Source organism: Saccoglossus kowalevskii, chromosome 13 (genome assembly GCF_978046115.1).
Source record: "Saccoglossus kowalevskii chromosome 13, keSacKowa6.1, whole genome shotgun sequence".
Classification (NCBI taxonomy): Eukaryota; Metazoa; Hemichordata; class Enteropneusta; family Harrimaniidae; genus Saccoglossus; species Saccoglossus kowalevskii.
In genome coordinates, this window is record NC_140653.1 from 18,953,523 (window position 1) to 18,972,162 (window position 18,640).

Here is an 18,640-nt window from a genome sequence, read left to right on the forward strand (position 1 = left end):
TGGTGGTACGAGATCCTCGCCGACAAAGAGCAGCTTTATGTCAATACTTGTCGATAGAGGACAGCATTACACCAATGGGTTATACAGTTCTTGATAGAGGCAACATGGTCACAGTGAATCAGGTAAACAATCCCAATAGTGGCAGCATTATACTAACTGGTAAATGCTATAGAGGGCAGCTTTATGTATTTACTTGTTGATAGAGGGCAGCATTATACCAATAGGTCAGGTACTTTCCACTCGGAGGATATTACAGCAGCATTCATAAAGGACTGAATTAAGCAAAGTAAACAATACAGAGCAAAGGGCAGTATGACAACAAACGTCAAGTGAATTACCGGTATACAAATGGTCAGCTAAACAATATTCTCCCATAGAGGGCATCACTAAAAACACTCAGATAAACAAAATACTCACCTAGAGAGGGCAGTCAACAGAGCAATGACTGATAGAGGGCAGCATTACACTAACAGAAACATTAAATTATTTATAGAGGAATAATATTGCATCTAAGTGCTTCCACGTATTGATCCAATATAAAACCAAGTGATGGCATTATAACCGACACGTATACTTTGTCCCAAACTACATAATCAACATACATCATCGGTGCACAAAATGTCTAATAATATCAATGTTCTTTAGTTGAGGGCAGTATTACACAGATGTTTAATAACTACCGCAAAAAAACATAGAAACTAGAATGAAATAAATCATGATTGCTCAACATAATAATTCAATACAGAAATAACAAAGAACAGCGGGGGAGGATGAACAAACTCAGATTGTAGTTGCTTTACAATTGAAAACAATTGATAACACTGATTTATTAATAAAATAATAGACATGGAGTCATGAGACTGATCCAAATGCATTCTGGGACATCCTTTCTTAACTGAGAAACTAGAGAAGGATGGTGAAAACATGTGCGAGTTAATACATGCGTATGGAATGTTGATACAAAGCATGGGTTGGACTCTAGAAAAGTTTTTCATTCTTATCGTCATCAGATTCTATCAAAAGTACATGTCTTAATAATGTTCCTTACATTTGTATTGATGAAAATCCAGTCACAGCAAGCAAGACGAAAACTTGCACGGAGCCTGTGCCGTTAACACAAGATTATTTCTAAAAATGTCCATATCTCTGGTAGCTTTCAAAAACTTCACGCAACTTTTTTTTTTTTACAAAAAAAACACAATATAAGCTATTGCTGAAAGGTGGAAAGAAACAATAAAATGCAATTCTGCTTATGGAAAAATAAGAAAAAAACTTGAAGGAAAGTTTTAAACCTCCAAGTTTCAGGATGGAGAAGATATACAGGGGAAATGTGTTTATTTTTGACTGAGAGAACAACTCTAGAATTTACTACAATGCGAATTTGCACATAGTACGCTATCAAATATTTACATCGCTGTGAAATACACATGATTAAAATTTAAAACTATTAAACTATCCAGAGTACGTTAACCAACAAAGTTGACAACCATGAATGCGTCTCTTAATATATAAAACTTTTTTGGTACTGAATCTAACTTTAATATCTGTACGGTCGCATCCTTCTAGGACCTCCCTGTGGATGGTACCGATAATCAAAGTCGTAGTACGGATCATGTCTCGCATACCTGGAATCCCCCCTCCAAGATGCCGAGTATTGTCTACTGCGATCCAGCGTACTTATTGCAGCCCCTCGCCTATACGGGTCGTAATCACGCTGAGGAAAGTTACTATTTTGGTTAAATGATCTACCATACAGTCGGGCATATTCTGTTGGATCCAGGGCATTTTGCTGCACAACATTAATCGATTGTCTGTTATCGTATGTCCTGTCAAGTCGCTCAATCGGTTGAACAGGAGTAAAACTCTGGGCGCTGAAGCTTGCAGGTTGTATCTGATTACTCTGTCCATAATCCTGCTTGCCAAGACTAGAGCTCATTTGAGGTGTGCCATACACTGATGTTAAACTTGGGACTGCGCTAACAGAATACGATGGAATCGGGTTACCTTCTGTGTCAGCTGACAATGTTGAGTTTGTATCACCACCTCCAAGAGAAGTCTCTTGTATTTTTATCTGACTCGATGCTTCTAATCCTACAGCATCTGTAGGCTGCTCTGCTGGCGCGGCAAAACCACCACGGCTACCTCCAAGTACAGGTATTGGAGATGTTGGCTCAACTACAGGGATACTGTTTTCCATTGTTTCTATTTGAGGCTCAGGCTGTTCCTCTGTTGACGGTTGAGAAACCGACACAGCTAGTGTATCAAAGCTTTCATGTTGGGCAGTCGTGGGGTAATTCGTTGTAATGTTTTCAGACATGCTGACTGCGGCAGATACTGATTGGTTTATCGATGACACCGGTATAATGCTTTGAACATCGTGTGAATTTTCCATTCCAGAATGGTGATCAGAAGCCACAGGGTTTTGTGTGATGCTGTCAATTGATGCTGCAGTTGATGCTGTACTCGTTGATGTAAGAACAGTGGATACCACAACTGGCATCTGTCCAAGAGGAGTTTGCATTGCCGATATTGGTTCAGGAAACATGCTAGTAGGAGAAAACAATTGAACAGGTGATACTACTGGAGGCGGAAATGATGTTGGAACTGCTTGGGTATACATTGACGCGGGTGATTTCAGAGTCTGTGGTGGTTGTGATGTCAGTATGTTTGTCGGTGGAGTTGTCAGTACATGTGTTGAAGCTGATGTCATAATGGAGGCTGCGGTAGATGTAAGGCTATGTGTCGCAATAGATGCTATGGATTCAGACAGTGGATTATTTGGATCGAGTCCCAGTGGAGGAAAACCACCCTCAGTTTCAGGCCAATTTGATTTTGAGCCCCCCAATTGTTGTTTTCTCATTGCACTTTTCATGGTTTCTGTGAGAGCGGCTAACCCACTAAGGAAATTAGAACTCGTATTCCCCCCTTGTGCATTTCTTGTTGATGTGATCAGTTGTGAGAGAAAATCTATGGGATTCGACTGTGAGGGTACTTTTGTGTCTTCATCCTGAACAGGCGTTCCTCCCTCATCTCTAAGCGGAGTTCCAGAAGGTGTTGTTTTACCAGGCTCAGTTTTGCCAGGTTGTTGTGTATTGGCCTGAACCAGTCCTAAGATCTGAGATGGTGTTAGTCCTCCACTTGTTGATGTAGCTGGACTTGACAGTGCTGGCAGGTGTCTCGTCACTGATATTGGTGAATCCCCCCAAGACTGTGTTTGGATCATGGTTCTCTGAGAAGGCGGAGTTGAAATACTTGGGCTCTGACCGGAGCGTGTTGGAGAATGAAACAGAGACTGTGGTAAACTGGGCGCATTCTGCATGACCTGTTGCAACCGGGAATCCAAATCTAACATTCCAGAACCCAGGCTAAGTGACGAACTGTAGTTCTTGCTATCCACAGTGTTCACGTTTGACCCAGCGGCTGGTACGATCGGATTTGTCTTCGTGTTCGGCTTAGGTGAGAGCAGAAGATCAACAGGAGAGCCTACAGGTGATGGCGCTGAGGTATTAGATGAAGGCGAGTACGCTACGATATTAGACGCCTGTACTGTGGACATGGTGTGGACAGGTGTAGATTCAGCTGATGTTGGCAACACAGTGGAAGGCAGACCACCAGACATAAACGATGAAAACGTCACACCTGAAAAAAAAAGAGCATCATCAATTGCATTGTCTGGCATTTTAATGTATATACATAGTCTAAATCGACTGTATAATTTTATGGCATTTTGTGAAAGTCACTACTGACACTTTGACATTTTGCGATTTTCACTGTCTCTAGTGAAATAAAATCAGTTTACAGTAATGCAGGTAATTACTGTAGTTGTCAGGGTAAGCGCCCATGGCCAGGCAATTGCTACCCCCAAATATTGATACAATAAAGAAATTGAGGTCATGTCTGGGAATACCCCCAGAGGGTCTTTTTTGTTTGTTTGTTTGTTGTATTAACAGTTGACTTCCTTGCAGTCTGATAAAAAGCCTTGAAATATAAATGACAATTGCATAAAACGAGGGGTGAACACGAAATAATCACTGTTTATGTAATTTACATTTATGTTTCAAGATTTTTTTTATCAGAATCACAACAGTCAGCAAGTCTACAATATGTATATTAAAAGCAGAAATGGCAGTTCTCTTTTTGAAATATGTTGTGGCCATTTGGTTTATGTTTCCTTAGAAACGATTCAAGAAAATATTACAGTATCGAGAGCCACGAAACAAGTGACGCACTCGTTCGGCTTTAGCGTCATCGACAATGAAACCAATGTTGCAATATTGTAGCAACCCGTAGCTGGGAGAGTGGTTGAAAGGATGTTGTTTTGGCTTTATAAAATATTTGGTAGTAGCTTGCAATTCCATAACTGGGGCCAGCAATTTTGCAATGCCACGCTAATGACTTGACCTCTATGATGAAACACTAGTAGTGATGTCATTCCAATCAGTAAAGCATATGCTTAAATATCAAAGATGATAGAGCAGAGTCGTTTGCACGTGACCCCATTTTATTGTCTCTTTATTGTGATTAGACATACCAAGCTAAAGTCTAAATTGTGTGCGACGACATCGACAAACTTCAGGATGAAGCTGTAGGGATTTTGTCGGATGGCGACAGTGACGCAGACATGGACTTTGTGGGTTTTGACTTTGACGTGCAAGGCAGATCTGAGAATTTTTTTAAAACAATTATGAACTTTCGTAATTTTTTCTGTGTAAATTAGTAAATTATTATTGTTTGTGTATGACTGTTAATCCGGTATTTGTCGAAACGGGAAATAATTTTATGCAGTTTAACCCCTGACATTTTAGTTTAATTTAAGCTCACGCGTATTGGGCATGTTTGTGGTGGGGAAATCCTAACTCACTGTTGATTTTTATTATTTGTCACAATATAAGCAATAAATTATTTTTGTTATACATCTAATGTTGCATATTGTTCATTTATTTCCGATGTATTTTTTTCATTTGCCATTCCCTGCTGCAGTTCAATCTGCATGTGGTAAATTTGTGTGAATTTTCGTTTTTTCAGCAGGGGATGTCCAGACATATGCCCACCCCTATTTTTTGGCAATTTTCCATGTTCAAGACCCTGGGTGCTTACCCGAACAACTACGGTAAACTCTACAACTTTTCCTGCCAAAACTGTCAATTTCTTCGTTTTTGAAATAGCTCCGTTGTCATACAAGGACATTGTAGTAGCCAAGTCAAGCAATGCACAAATTGAGCAGGTAGTTTTCAAGAAGTCGTCGTAAATGCAATTAATGACGGACAACGGGTAGACAACAACAGACAATCACCTATATGAACAGCTCCGCTGACAGAACGGAGCTGCAATGAAAATCAAATTTTATTGAATTGTCATGCATATGCAAACAATTGTCTTAAAGATGTTAAGATGAATGACCCAAAGTGACTTACCTGTAACTGTAGGTATTGGTCCATATCCAGTTTTACTCACAGGTTTAGTGTCAGCTGCTGAAGGACGTGGTTTGGTCAAAGTTCTTGCAGCACTGGCAGTGGGTTTGATCGGTTCTGCAGCTGCAACAGCACATTATTGATTGTCAATTGCAAAGATGAAATGAAAACAGAAACCATTCAGTGCCCCTACCCCACCCCAAAGTATTATAGCGTAGCTCCTCTCTCTGTCCCTACTCTATAACTACAGATAAACAATTAAGCCGACTGATTAAAACAATGAGTACAAAATACTGTAAAACACTTTATTTTCGCTTGAAGGGGTGGTTCATAGAAAATAAGCCATGCATGGCACAGTCATCAAATTATGTTAATTATCAAATTTAATATACTGTACTTCCCTGAGCATAAGCCCCTTCCTGAGTTTAAGCCAACCCCTGTTTTTTTTACACTTAACGAGTTGAGGGCATCCCCGAGTATACGCCCAGGGTGTTTTAACTGGTACATGATGGGCGAACGTACAGAACAAGATTCACACCTTTTCTTTCCTGTTATTTACTCAGGATGAACCCCAATGTTGCAATACTGAAGTAATCCATATTTCTTTTAAGTAGTAGTTTTCGAAACGCCAAAATGTGATCGTCAAGTCATGAAACCTGGTCATTGAACATCGTTTTACTTTTCCCAATAATCGTGTCCATTGAGACTATCGTGAATGGGGTGTGGTATGAACGAGCAAACTATTCGTCGACACGACTTTCGAAAATTGCGAATCAACAGCTTTTAGGGAAAAAAAATCATATTTTAACATTGCGGTAATTCACTTCCGCAATGCTTTGAGAAAATTACTTCGTCAATAATCGGAAAACTTTGTCTGTAACGATACAGCATTTTGATTGGTTAACGAAAGACGCGACTTTTAGGTCAAAGGAAGTTGCTTGAGTCAAATGATGATGAAAAACACCATGGCGGAAATTGCTTTGTATCGGGAGTTTGCGTACAATCACAAACATTTCACAACGAAGATAATGATAAAGATCTTGCCTTCGACTGTTTTCCCACAGACCCTGCCCATTTTTCACTGTAAATTCATCCAGTATGTAAACCGCATTGTAACATGAACATGTTTGTTTCTTCATTGTAAAAAGTGTTGTGGAAGTCAATGACGACTCATTTTGCATTTTTTCTCTCAAAAAGACGTATTATTTCTCCGAGACCAGCGCTGTTAACGAAAAATGTAATTTGGATCATTTTTCGTGGTTGTGAAGATGGTTATAATTTTAAACTCACCAAAAAATTATCTTTTTTTGAGTTGGTCCTCGAGTATAAGCCAACCCAAGGTTTTACCAATTTTACATGTTCAGGCCCCTGGGCTTATACTCGGGGAAGTACGGTATATAGTTTTGTTTATAGTAATATAGTTGGAACATAAACATGTCACAGCTACGTGTCCAGCTACGAGTCCAGAAGATGATGCTTTATTATGATGATTTTTAACATTAAAATGATCGACATCTTGTATCTGATAGTCAAACGAGTACGGTCGACCATTTTTATGACATCTATACATCTATAACATGATGTATAATGAATATAGAAAATTTTAACATAATCTGTCAAAGCTTGTCAGAGATATGGCTCTAGAAACGTTTTCATTAAAACAAAATGATGTGCATCAGTAACCCATAATGTTTAATGTATGTACCAAGTTTGAACAAAATCCATCCATAAATGCTAAATGGTTCTGAAATGCCAGAAATGCTAGATTTTTGATGATTTTTTAGCACAAAAATGGCCGCTATTTGGCCATTTTGAATCATAGTCAAAACCAATATATCTGTATATCTATGTCATGATGTATAATGAATACTAGTATATAAAATTTGAACATAAACAGTCAAAGCATATCAGTGATATGGCACAAGAACTGCATTCATTAAAACAAAATGGTCGCCATTCGGCCATCTCGAATCAAATCGTGGAACAAATTGATGTGCATATTATGTATGATGTATGTGAGAAGTTTGAATGTAATCGGTCCAGGAATGTCTACGATATAGGTTCAAAAGTACGCACGGATACACAGAAGAACAGACACACAGAGGTCAATCCGTCAAGTCCCTATTTTTCGAACTGCATCTGAACAGGGACTAATAATATCCTCAGAATATACCTTTTTTCCTGCATTTACAAAAATTAATTCCAGCTAAAATAAACTTTACAGAAGTTGAATAGCATGTTATATTGTTGTTTTTTAATTAATAATCAAACTCACCAATAATTTTTGCGACAGGCTTATCATCATCCGAGTCTGACATATCCATATCTTCCATACCAAAATTGTCAAGACTCGGGTCATATGGTGGAGTTGGAGGTGTAGCACCTTGTGAGAGGAGAAAACAGATAAACATCAGGCATATTGAAAGATTGCTGATTAACATGCACATCATACAACATAATTTCAACAGCTGAACAGCATGATTTTTCCAATCAGAACTTTTCACATTTGCTTAACCTTCTGAACACCTTAATTTTTATTGCCAAAATTTGTACATATTGTTCTACATTTCATTGTTCATTTTGGACCAAATAAATAGAAATAAGATAGATGTTTTGTTTTTTATAGAAAATATTACAAAAAATATTTTGTGAAATTTTTGGTTAATTTTTGCATCCAAAGGTTTTTTATTTTTTTTTATGACAAGACATAATTTACTAATGATTTCAGGTCATGAAAAAAAATTATTTAAATTAAAGTTTGTGCATAGTGACAAAAGTTCAAATTTTGGTGAATTGACATACTGAGAAAAATAGTGAAAACTAAACAATTTTTTTGGTGTCTTTGGTGTTTGTTTATCCCTGTACTTAACATGGTTATAAACGTTCCTTTACCTGGTGAAGGTGCGTCTATTGTGGGTGAAGGAATAGGACTGCTTGGATCTGGTAGAAATTTCTTCAGTTCATCTAATCTTCTTTTCAAATTTGATACTCTTGTACCAAAATTCTTGTAAGCCTGGGCGTGAAACAAAAATAAGCATGCAGATATGTAACAATAATATTTCAGATAAAAAAATATCATAAAATGGTATTTACCTTAAAAAATAAACTTTAAACACCTTCATTTTTGCATATTTTTTATGCATTTTTATAAAATTTCTGAGATAATTTTGGAACGAATATAGATAATTTCCATTTGAATATGACTCTTATGTGAGAAAAAATTATAGGAAAAATTAAACAAGCTTATTTTGTGAAAACAAGAATCAACTTTGTTGCAATTTTGGGCAGAATTAAATAAACTTACGTTTGATACGATCTTTGCTTCACTAAATTGGGCTTCATAAAATATTTCACTCTGTTCTAATATTTCTATTAGTTTATGACGTTCTGCGATCTCTGTTTCCAATGACCGAACATATTCTTCTAATTTAATGGCTCCATCTTCAAAATTCTGCGAAAACCGCTTTCCGTCATTACGATCTAAAAAGAATAAAACGTTCACCATGAAAAGAAGGCTTGTATAAAATAAATCACTTTTCTGAATGATTTTTCGAAATTAGTACACGGACTATTCAATTTTTAATTACTCATGTTTATTTCATTTTAGAAATAGTTGAATTATAAAAAATTACTTTTGCTAATTTCATTATTATGAACGCTAAAATGCGAATAATTCTTTAATGTAGAATATCTGTTTCAACAATGAGCTGTAAATAAAATGTGTTTAATCTCCAAAGTTCCCGATTACTTTGGATATGTTTTGCTTGCACCATCCAGCATTCTGATTTGTTATTAATCGACTGGACCTAACAGGTCGAAGATGGCAGATTTTGTATCTCATCGATCGATCGCTTGTGTGTGGCTGAAAGCATTTGCTTACAATGAAACTAAGTTGAATTTTACACGCATTTCATAATAAACTTGCAAATTGATTTTTCGCACATTAATATAATCCCGATTGAGTAATAATCGGCGCTTGCAACACCTCAGAAACAAGTAGGTTAATCGCTTATGAAATACTGCATGATGGGAATACAAATATAATATGTGCTATTAACTATTTCCAGACTATATTTTTCGTTACCAACAAAATCAAAACTAATACATATTACCAATCCTGATAGTTTTTTTATGAAATGGGAATACCAAGTTTTTTTTGTTTTACTGTAAACCTTCAGCAGTTCATGATGCCTATTTTAGAACCAAATTAAGCCCTTTCACTTTTTCCCTGATGTCTAAATCCGGTACATTAAACAAGCAGCCTCTCGGCTGAGATAGCTCCGCTGTTAGCAATGCACATTTCAATTAAAGAACAGAAGATATCATTAGAAAATGAACGATATGTATAGTATCAAGCAATGGGACTTGCTGTTTTCAACAAGAATTCAAAAATATCACTTTTTACCAAAAATTACAAAAATATTCACCAAAATTAGAGAATTAAAGATATCATTACAAAATCAACAAATCTGAGAGAGGTCCACATGTAGTACCTATATATGTAATATAAATGCAATCGAACTTGTGGGTTTTAACAAGAAGTCGAAAATATCACTTTTTACCAAAAATGACAAAAATATTCACCAAAATTAGAGAATTAAAGATATCAACATGAAATGAACAAACCTAAGAGAGGTCTACCCAAGGTACATATACACCAAGTATCAAAGCATTCAGGCTTGTAGTTTTCAAGAAGAAGTCGAAAAAGTAAAACATTGACACGGACGACGGACAATCACTCATATGATAAAGTTGACAGCGGAGCTAAAAAGTTCAATAAATATGCAGCTTACCTTTCAGCTGTCTCAGAGCCTCTGTATCTGTTACATCAACTTTTAAGTTTGTAAGCTGCTTTTGTTTTAGTTCAAGTTCACTTTCCATTCGATGAAACTTCTCAATTCCTTCTGTAACTGTCTGCGGCTGCAAACAATAAAGAAATTATTAATATCGGAGAAAGAAAACATGGTGTTGCTCTATGTGCAGTAAATACTCACATTTTGTGTAAATAAACATACTTTATATGTGTTGTATGCGTCATATGGGATCCATATCAAACACGTATGTTGTCATGACAACCGACAACCAAATGACGCGCATCTCACTAGACTGTATATTCGAATTGTCTAACACACGACAGATAGACTTACTCTGAAATCAGCTAAAAATCGTGTGCTAACTTTCTGCATTCTGACCTTTGAACTCACTGCAAAATAAAACAAGTGAAATGGTTAGCGTACTCTAAAACCATACGATGAGAATGCATAGACAGAATTCACGCATAATTAACACAGATACCATAGCTTTTAATTAGATGTCCATAACGAGCCAATCTGTCAGGCGACTTTTTCGGCTTCTTTGAAATAAATTCAATTAGAGAATGACAGTTTCTCCCCATAATTTTATAATTTTTTCTCTTACTCTAAATCATAATGGAAACCCTGCATGTTATTAAAAGAATGATTACTATACTTTGACCGCTTTTGATAAAACACATGAAAACAACTTTCACATGTATTCCAGTTATTAGGAATAACTACTCAAATGTTGTTGAATGTTATTTTTCCCTTTAAAACAGAAAACTCAAAGAAACCATGTATTCAAAATATGAAAGTTCCATTACTTCTATATTAGATGTTAGATTGGAAGGGCCAAAAGGTTTATCTCTGTAGAGGTGTAATCTTAAATTTAAGTAATGAACAAATCAATTTCAACTAAAAATGTATTATTTTTTAAGTTATCTCAATTAAAATCGATTCACTTTCTTTTTAGTGGGATGTGTTTCAACACATTGCAACTGACTGACACTGACAGTTGTATGTTTTACTAATTTAGTGTTCATCCAATGCATTATGAGCAATTCAGATTTTACCCAAACTTCAGCAAATTGCTAGTATTTTTAAAAAAAAATCCTTGGTCAATCATTTCATTTACTGTTTTACAAACAAAATATGGCAAATGTGACAAAACGCCATTATGACACAAGCGACCTGACGGTCGAAATAACTCCCCTGTCTTCATTATCATGGAACAAGAATCAGTAAAGTGGCATTGTGGTTGACAGACTAGTTGTCAAAAATAACATTTTTTACCAAAAATTACAAAAATATTCACTAAAAATCCAAATTTGCATATTTTGACACAAATTTAACAAATCTGACAGAGGACGACTGCATTGACAGCAGAGCTAAAAATCTCCTGAGCTAAATTTGAGACAAGACCCCTGTATTAGGTGTTACAAGTTCATCATAGATATTTAATAACGTAAATAATCTGACTGTTAGGTCATCCAGGAACGTCTCAGCAGAGAGCCACATGTGATATTTCAAAATTGAAAACCTTAAATTATTAATTAAATCTATTAATTCTGATAATGAATAGTAGACTCACCCACAGAAGCATGCAACTTCTCAACAAATTCACTATCAAAGACACTCCGCTCTTCCCATATAGTAAATATGCGCAGAATGTTCGGTCGGATGGCTGGGTCCCTGAAAGCAATAAAGAGACATATGTACATTTAAGCCTTGTATACTGAAAATACACTTCCCTGGTTGAAGGAACACATACATTTGTAAATCAAAAATTGCATTTGAAGCATCCGAGTAGTTGTGGAATCTTTATGGAAATTCTGAGAAAGCAAATAACAAATTGTACAGTTGTATGGAAATATCTTCAGAATGCTTGTATTTGCAAATTTTTCAGGAGTTTGGTTAATATAAGAAAATTATGCTATGAGGAATTCCTACATTACTGGTATTCTCAGCATAATATGTTACAAAAATCCTTGTTTAAAGGACGTCCTGTTTGATGATATGAGACTTATAGCGAACAAACTTCCGTGGTCCCAACGAAATGTTCATAATTTTAAGAAAATATTCCAAATGTGATTGCATATTTGCACATAGTTGACAACTAAACAGCTGTTGAGACTAAAGTTAAGTTCTTTTATTAAAGGTGTTGACAATTTGTAAGAGGTGTTGACAAAAAAACAATGAGAGAAATTCACACTTGCGTCCGTTTTTGTTACTCGCAGACGAGCGATAGCTTTGCCGATCATTTCCCCGATAAACGCCCCATTGATCAGATATGAATAAAAACCATGCAAAATCAGAGTGTTCTCCACATTTGAACTCGATTCCCTAGTGAACAGTACAAACGAACATACCTGGGATAATCATAAGCATTTGCTAACATGTCATCATTTAAGAGAAAGCGTACGCCTTTGAACATCGAGCAGAAAAAAGAAATTTTGCAGCGGTTAGATCTTGGAGAGAAAGCTCAAGAGTTGAACATCGGTAAATCAACTTTTTCCGACATAAAGAAAGCAAGACATACCATCGAAAAATTTATTGATCACAGTGACACTGCTAATGTGTTGAAAAGAAAGTCAATGAAACCAGCAAAAGACAAACAACTCGACCAAGCTGTCTTTTTATGGTTCGTATAACAACGTGTGAGGGTGTTCCCATTTTCGGGGCCCCATGTTACAACAAAAGGCCATGTGTCTTTATCAGCGTATCCATGCCAATGATGACACGGTCTTATCCGATCACACCATCTCCGCTGGGTGGTTACAACATTTCAATGACCGACATCGTATCCGACAACTCAGCGTACAAGGTGAACAAATGTCAGTTGATGACACTGTTGTTGATGAATATCGTCAAAAATTACAAGTAATTTTGCAAGAAGAAAACTATGAGCTAGAACAGTTGTACAACGCCGATGAGAGTGGGTTGTTTTGGAGGGCATTGTCAGACAAAACACTTGCTGCGGTTGACGAGAAACAAGCTTCCGGTCACAAAGTTCAGAAAGATCGTATCACAATTTTCCCATGTGTCAATGCTACAGGAACGCACAAATTGCCACTTCTGTGCATCGGTTGCTATGCAAAACCACGCTGTTTCAAGAATTGTGATGTGAACTCATTTCCCATGAAATACAAATCACAAAGCAAAGCATGAATGACCTATCAGCTTTTTTCAAGAAGAGTTTGTACCTGCTGTGCGGTCTCACTTAGCCAGCGTAGGGGTTTCTCAGCGTGCGATGTTGCTTGTTGACAATGCCGGTTCACACAGTCAGAAAGGAAGCCAAGTGGAATCTTCGGATAGCAACATTAAATGTTTATTTCTGCTGCCAAACACCATGTCAAAACTGCAACCGCTAGATCAGGGTATCATTGCCACAATGAAGAAAATTTATCGCCGTAACATGTTGCATGCCATTGTTGATGATGCTAATGAAGACAAAAACTTGCAGGAAATCATCAAAACTTTCACAGTGAAAGACGCATTGTTTATGATCGCCGACGGTTGGGATCAAATAAAACCTTCGACCATTAAGGGGTGTTGGTTCAACAGTCTTCACGTTGGTAACGATCGTAGCAGTGACGTCATTACTAATGGTGACTTAGTCAACACAGACATCGTGGAAAGTTGCCATGAGCTCGAACTTGGCGAATTGAACGCAACTGAGATCGATGAATAGATCAGTAGTGACAACAACATCAGTTCAGAGACATTTTCCGAAGAGGAAATAATCGACATTGTGACAAATACAACACAAGAGACAGCCATTGAGGAAGACATCGCAGAAAAGGAGAATTTAGCACCAGCCGAACCCCCGATCTCAGTTGCCGATGCCGTCATTGGGTTACAGCTTTTCATGGACTGGTACGAAGCTCAAAATACCGCGGAACCTATCAAGTTAACTTCGTTCAATGGCAAAGCTACAGAGAAATTGCCAACTGAAACAACAACGCCTTGATGTATTTTTTAAGAATCCTACTCGGCAATACATGAACTGATTGGACTCTCATGACGTACGTACTTTTTGCATACAGGGTTTTTCGGGAACACGTTTGATCAGAAAGGTGTTGTATTGATGACGATTGGTGTGTAAATAAATACAGCAAGCAATGAAATTGTGTTTATTTTCTGCGTATGTGTTTATTTCATGGTTCGAATCAATTATCCGGACAATCAATTATCCGAACTAATTTGCCCCCGCCCACTTGGTTCGGATAATCGAGGTTCCACTGTATGGTTTATTTACATGAAATTCGAACATCGCGCATTTAAAACAACTGTAATTTGGTAGGAAAAACAATTTATTGTTAGCCATCATGATCCAGACAGCAGTGTTTATGCTGTTACACTCGCATAAATTCAACACTAACAGTTTCTCTGGCAACTATTTTAAATTCAGCATTAACTATAGGTTTACAGCGAGGGAGTCATCACCTGTGCATAGTGTGATGTTGTTTACAAACAAGCATCTCCCCATGAGCCATGCGTTGATAAAGGAATTAAGGTCTCAATTCTTTTGCCTTTTTTTCCATGCAAGGATCATGCCTAAACATGTATGACAGTGAAGGATTCTCCACAAATTAAACTCAAAGAACAATTGCTAATTTGCATATGATTAGCATTTCTAATTGCCATAACAATGCCAAAAAATCAAAAGAAAATATTAAATACATCTAGTTTCATTTATTTGAATACCAATTGCAAATGAACAATGCAAGTACTATATTGATGTTCTTCAATTATTTTTACAAATAAATGAAATCGCTTTGTGTAAAAACAAACTTACAATCAACTTTGAGTTATACAGCATGATTTGTTTAGCACATGCATTTCCTTGTGATAGCGACTGTGTGTCTTTAGTGACACATTCAATTTTCTAAAATTCCTATTAATTATTTTTAATTAATTGAGTTGTATATATGCATTGACATATAGGAATGGGTGGGAAAATGAATAAAAAAAAATTCATTTCGAAACTAAGGTTTTTGATAAACAAACAAAATAGAATTTGATAGCTGCTAATTTAATGATTATATTGTTACGTTTCATGATGTGTACTGAGGACAAAGGTCATACCAAGCACTCTACATTGTCGGTCAATGTGATAAATTGTTGTTGGCCATGTGTTTCTGGCATATCTAACGGTCCCTTAAGAATCATCTTATGTGTCAGTCATTGTTTTGTTTGTTTATTTAGCCAGTCAGCCGTTTTTCAAGTGAAAGTTTCCTGTTAAACATCCGTGACATTTAGTTCTTTGTTTATTGCCTGATAATTACGCTGTGACATTTTTGGGGACTTGGTTGAAACAGATGATGAATCAGAAACTTGTGCACACAAGATAAATAATCATTGTTGCAACTTACCTTGCCAATGAGGCTGCTTCTTCAAGTACATCCTTGAAGGTCTCAAGAAATATAGGCGCTCCCCTTCTTCTGCTATTCTGAACCACATCATTGCAGAGATAAAACAGACACAGTCTGTGTGCAGATTTGGCTGAAGAGAAAGAGAAGAATAATTCTGGCTATATATAATTCAATATTTACATTCGATCACCAATGCCAACTCAAAAACCATCATGGGTCGGTCATCCTGTATAAAAATGAGTGGACATACAAAATAGAATGCAAGCAATATGTATAGCAGCGATAACTAAAAAATAATATTTGGAGTCGATTATATGACCAGCCGTGAGCTTGTTTGCCTCACTTGAATAGACATGTATGGCGTCCTACAAAAATCTTACAATGTATGCACCGATACTTGGATATTACTGTAGAATACTTTATTTTCGCTTGGAATTCATTTTCGCTTTTTTCGCTGAAAGGATAATTCCGTGAAAATAAAATCCAGCGAATGTACTTTTTTTTCTATATTTCACATTAACCTCATCAAAAATCAGTGAAAATAAATTCCAAGCAAAACGCCCAAAAAGCCTTTTAAGCGAAAATTAATTCCAGTGAAAATAAAGTATTCCACAGTATGAATACAGTGTACATGTAACTGCTTTATTTTGTGTGTGCCAATAAAAAAATACTCTCTCTGTAAACTTAAAAAGAAACCTGGATACCATACAAAATAACATATTCATCACAAAAGTGAAGGTAAAGTTAAATATCTGCCTAAAACTGCATATTCCTGCTGACTTGAAGTGCATCAATGTCAATCAACTTCCCTTTTTGTCATGGTATTTATATGTATAGCAACCAAAGAACCAAAAACTAAGATAATAACATTGCATCCACTCATTTTTTTCCCACAGAAGGATCCCATGTCAGTGTTTGATTGAGCAGTAGCTGATTAAATATAATTATAGTTGCCTATCTTTTACACGCTGCAAATCCAGGACAAACCACAATCATATGCAATCTGTATAGAAATGTCACTATAAATTACACAAGATTTGAACATGCACAAAACCTTGCAAGTTTTAATCCTATTACTTTATTGTGAGGAGCGTACTAAACACCAACCGATACCTCCCAGGCGCGGAATACCGGCCTGTAAGTGGTTAAAAATGGTTAGAAACCGGGAGATGTTTAGTAATTCCATATTGTGACATTTTTTTTGCTATCTGTACAACTGTATTCAAGAAATGAATTTAATTAAAGTATTACCACAGTATGATTATGAACCATGGTTTGTTTCATCCTTCCCTCTCTTTGAGGTGAATATTTTTTATTTACTCACTCATCCCTGATAATTTGTTTTAATTTTTATGAGGCTAAAATTATTATGAACCAGTAAATACAAATCGACATATCAAATGATATGTAAATAATACCTGGTATTAATATTGGTTGTGACATCTATTTTGAATTGCAACAAAATGTCCCATTTATAAGCAATGTGTACTTTATTAAAGACTAGTTAATTAATAATAAAAAGTTACTTACATTTTTTCAATACTTTCATCCACAGATTAACTATCTTTTTATGTTGGCTTTTATGGTGTATGCACCACAGTGAGAGCGTCTGGATGCTATCTTGGGTCGTGTTGACATTCTGTAGCTTACGTTCAAAACTCTGCTCGTTCAGCGACGCCATCTTTGAAAAAGCACATACGACAAACTGGTCACGCCGCTCCAATCAACAAAAGGTCAGTGTGACAATAATTCAATGATAATTGTCGGATTCAGTACAAAACACGTTCGCGTAACCGATGCTGTTCAATTGCGAATTATTTTACAAGCAAGGTCCACAACAACAAAAACGATATTTTGATGTTTATACAGCAAGATGTATTCATGGCAGTTCGATTCGGCCATATTGCTTGATTTGCTTTTTACGCATGTGCAGACACGACCAGAAAGAAATTGGGTCACACATAGAGGGCGTACTCTGAATGAAACCCCGGGAGATGTGTTTCAAAGTCAAAGTGGCTGAAAAATGCCTGGTCCTACTTTTCGAAATAGACGGATATATGAATTTGAACACGTTTTGGGAGTTTGGACAGCGTTACAATAAGTAACTGGTTTCGAAAGGATGTTAGATGCACGTGTTTTCCACTATGATATGGAAAATAAAACATAAATTGGAATAAATGAATGAGTAGACATCGGATACACTTAACTATATCTATGAATAGAAGAGAATAGAATAATGCTTAATTAAATCCTTAAAATGAAATCTGACATTTAAGTTTTGGTATTTGCTGTATTAAAGTTTATAAACTACAATTAAACTCAATAATATGGTTCCTACAGTTAGAAGCTCACGGCCAAAAACAGTTAAAAGTCTGGAAAAAATCTTCCAAACAATCTTCGCAGTGAAATTAAAGTCGAACAATACTAGCATACAATTTGAAAAACTAACGCGTTGCTTGAAAACAGGAGTGGTTTACAGTTTATGTTAGCACAGATGACTATATCATATGGAAAAGATGCGAGTTTCCCCCAAACGCCCTCTATAGTTCATTTTTCTGTCCCAATAATTTTTCCCCTGATTTTCCCGATTTGATGCTTCACGAATCTGAGGCCACTGTGCTTCAGAAAGTACACAACTACTTGCATATTCATTAATACATCGTGACGTCACACCGGGAACCCAGCGCAGAGACTGTCCAAGTTTATTGATAACACATAAAATCCCCTGGAGGAATCAAAATGTTTACTATATACGAAAAAACAGAATACAGCACAATATAAAATAAAATACAAACAAAAAACGGAGTAAACACTATAAAATATATCTACAAATTGAGGTGTTGCTGTCTTTTATTTAGCAGGTACAATGTTTACGTTAACATTCATTTACTCGTTAGAAAAATAAATTTGTCATTTGCCAAAAAGGTCGCGAAATTGGTAATTTTCAAGTTGTTGTGCGAACTTCATCTAGTGTTTTTCTTTTATCATTTAAAGCGCGGTGGTCGTCGCGCAGCGCGTGTTCGAATTTCATGTAAATAAACAATGTATTTTACACGCG

The 18,640-nt window shown here is 36.3% G+C and overlaps 1 protein-coding gene across 1 annotated transcript; it reads right to left on the reverse strand.

Annotated features, from left to right (window-relative positions):
* Positions 1 to 637: 637 nt before the first annotated feature.
* Positions 638 to 17,492, reverse strand: LOC100376656 (uncharacterized). Its single transcript, XM_085507013.1, has 10 exons — positions 17,113 to 17,492; positions 15,583 to 15,712; positions 11,799 to 11,899; positions 10,559 to 10,614; positions 10,205 to 10,331; positions 8,716 to 8,891; positions 8,304 to 8,424; positions 7,687 to 7,794; positions 5,415 to 5,534; positions 638 to 3,639 (listed from the first exon to the last, which is right to left on the reverse strand). The coding sequence occupies exons 1-10, from the start codon at positions 17,261 to 17,263 to the stop codon at positions 1,538 to 1,540; spliced, it is 3,192 nt and encodes a 1,063-aa protein (XP_085363139.1). The 5' UTR covers positions 17,264 to 17,492; the 3' UTR covers positions 638 to 1,537.
* Positions 17,493 to 18,640: the final 1,148 nt, after the last annotated feature.

What these genes read in the sequence shown, in the direction of transcription:
- LOC100376656 (XM_085507013.1), bottom strand. Translation starts at nt 17,263, where the DNA reads ATGGCGTCGCTGAACGAGCAGAGTTTTGAACGTAAGCTACAGAATGTC. An exon ending in GAAGCAGCCTCATTGGCAAG is followed by an intron (nt 11,900 to 15,582) that starts GTAAGTTGCAAC and finishes TATTGCTTTCAG; the next exon opens with GGACCCAGCCATCCGACCGA. An exon ending in ACCAATACCTACAGTTACAG is followed by an intron (nt 3,640 to 5,414) that starts GTAAGTCACTTT and finishes TTTTTTTTTCAG; the next exon opens with GTGTGACGTTTTCATCGTTT.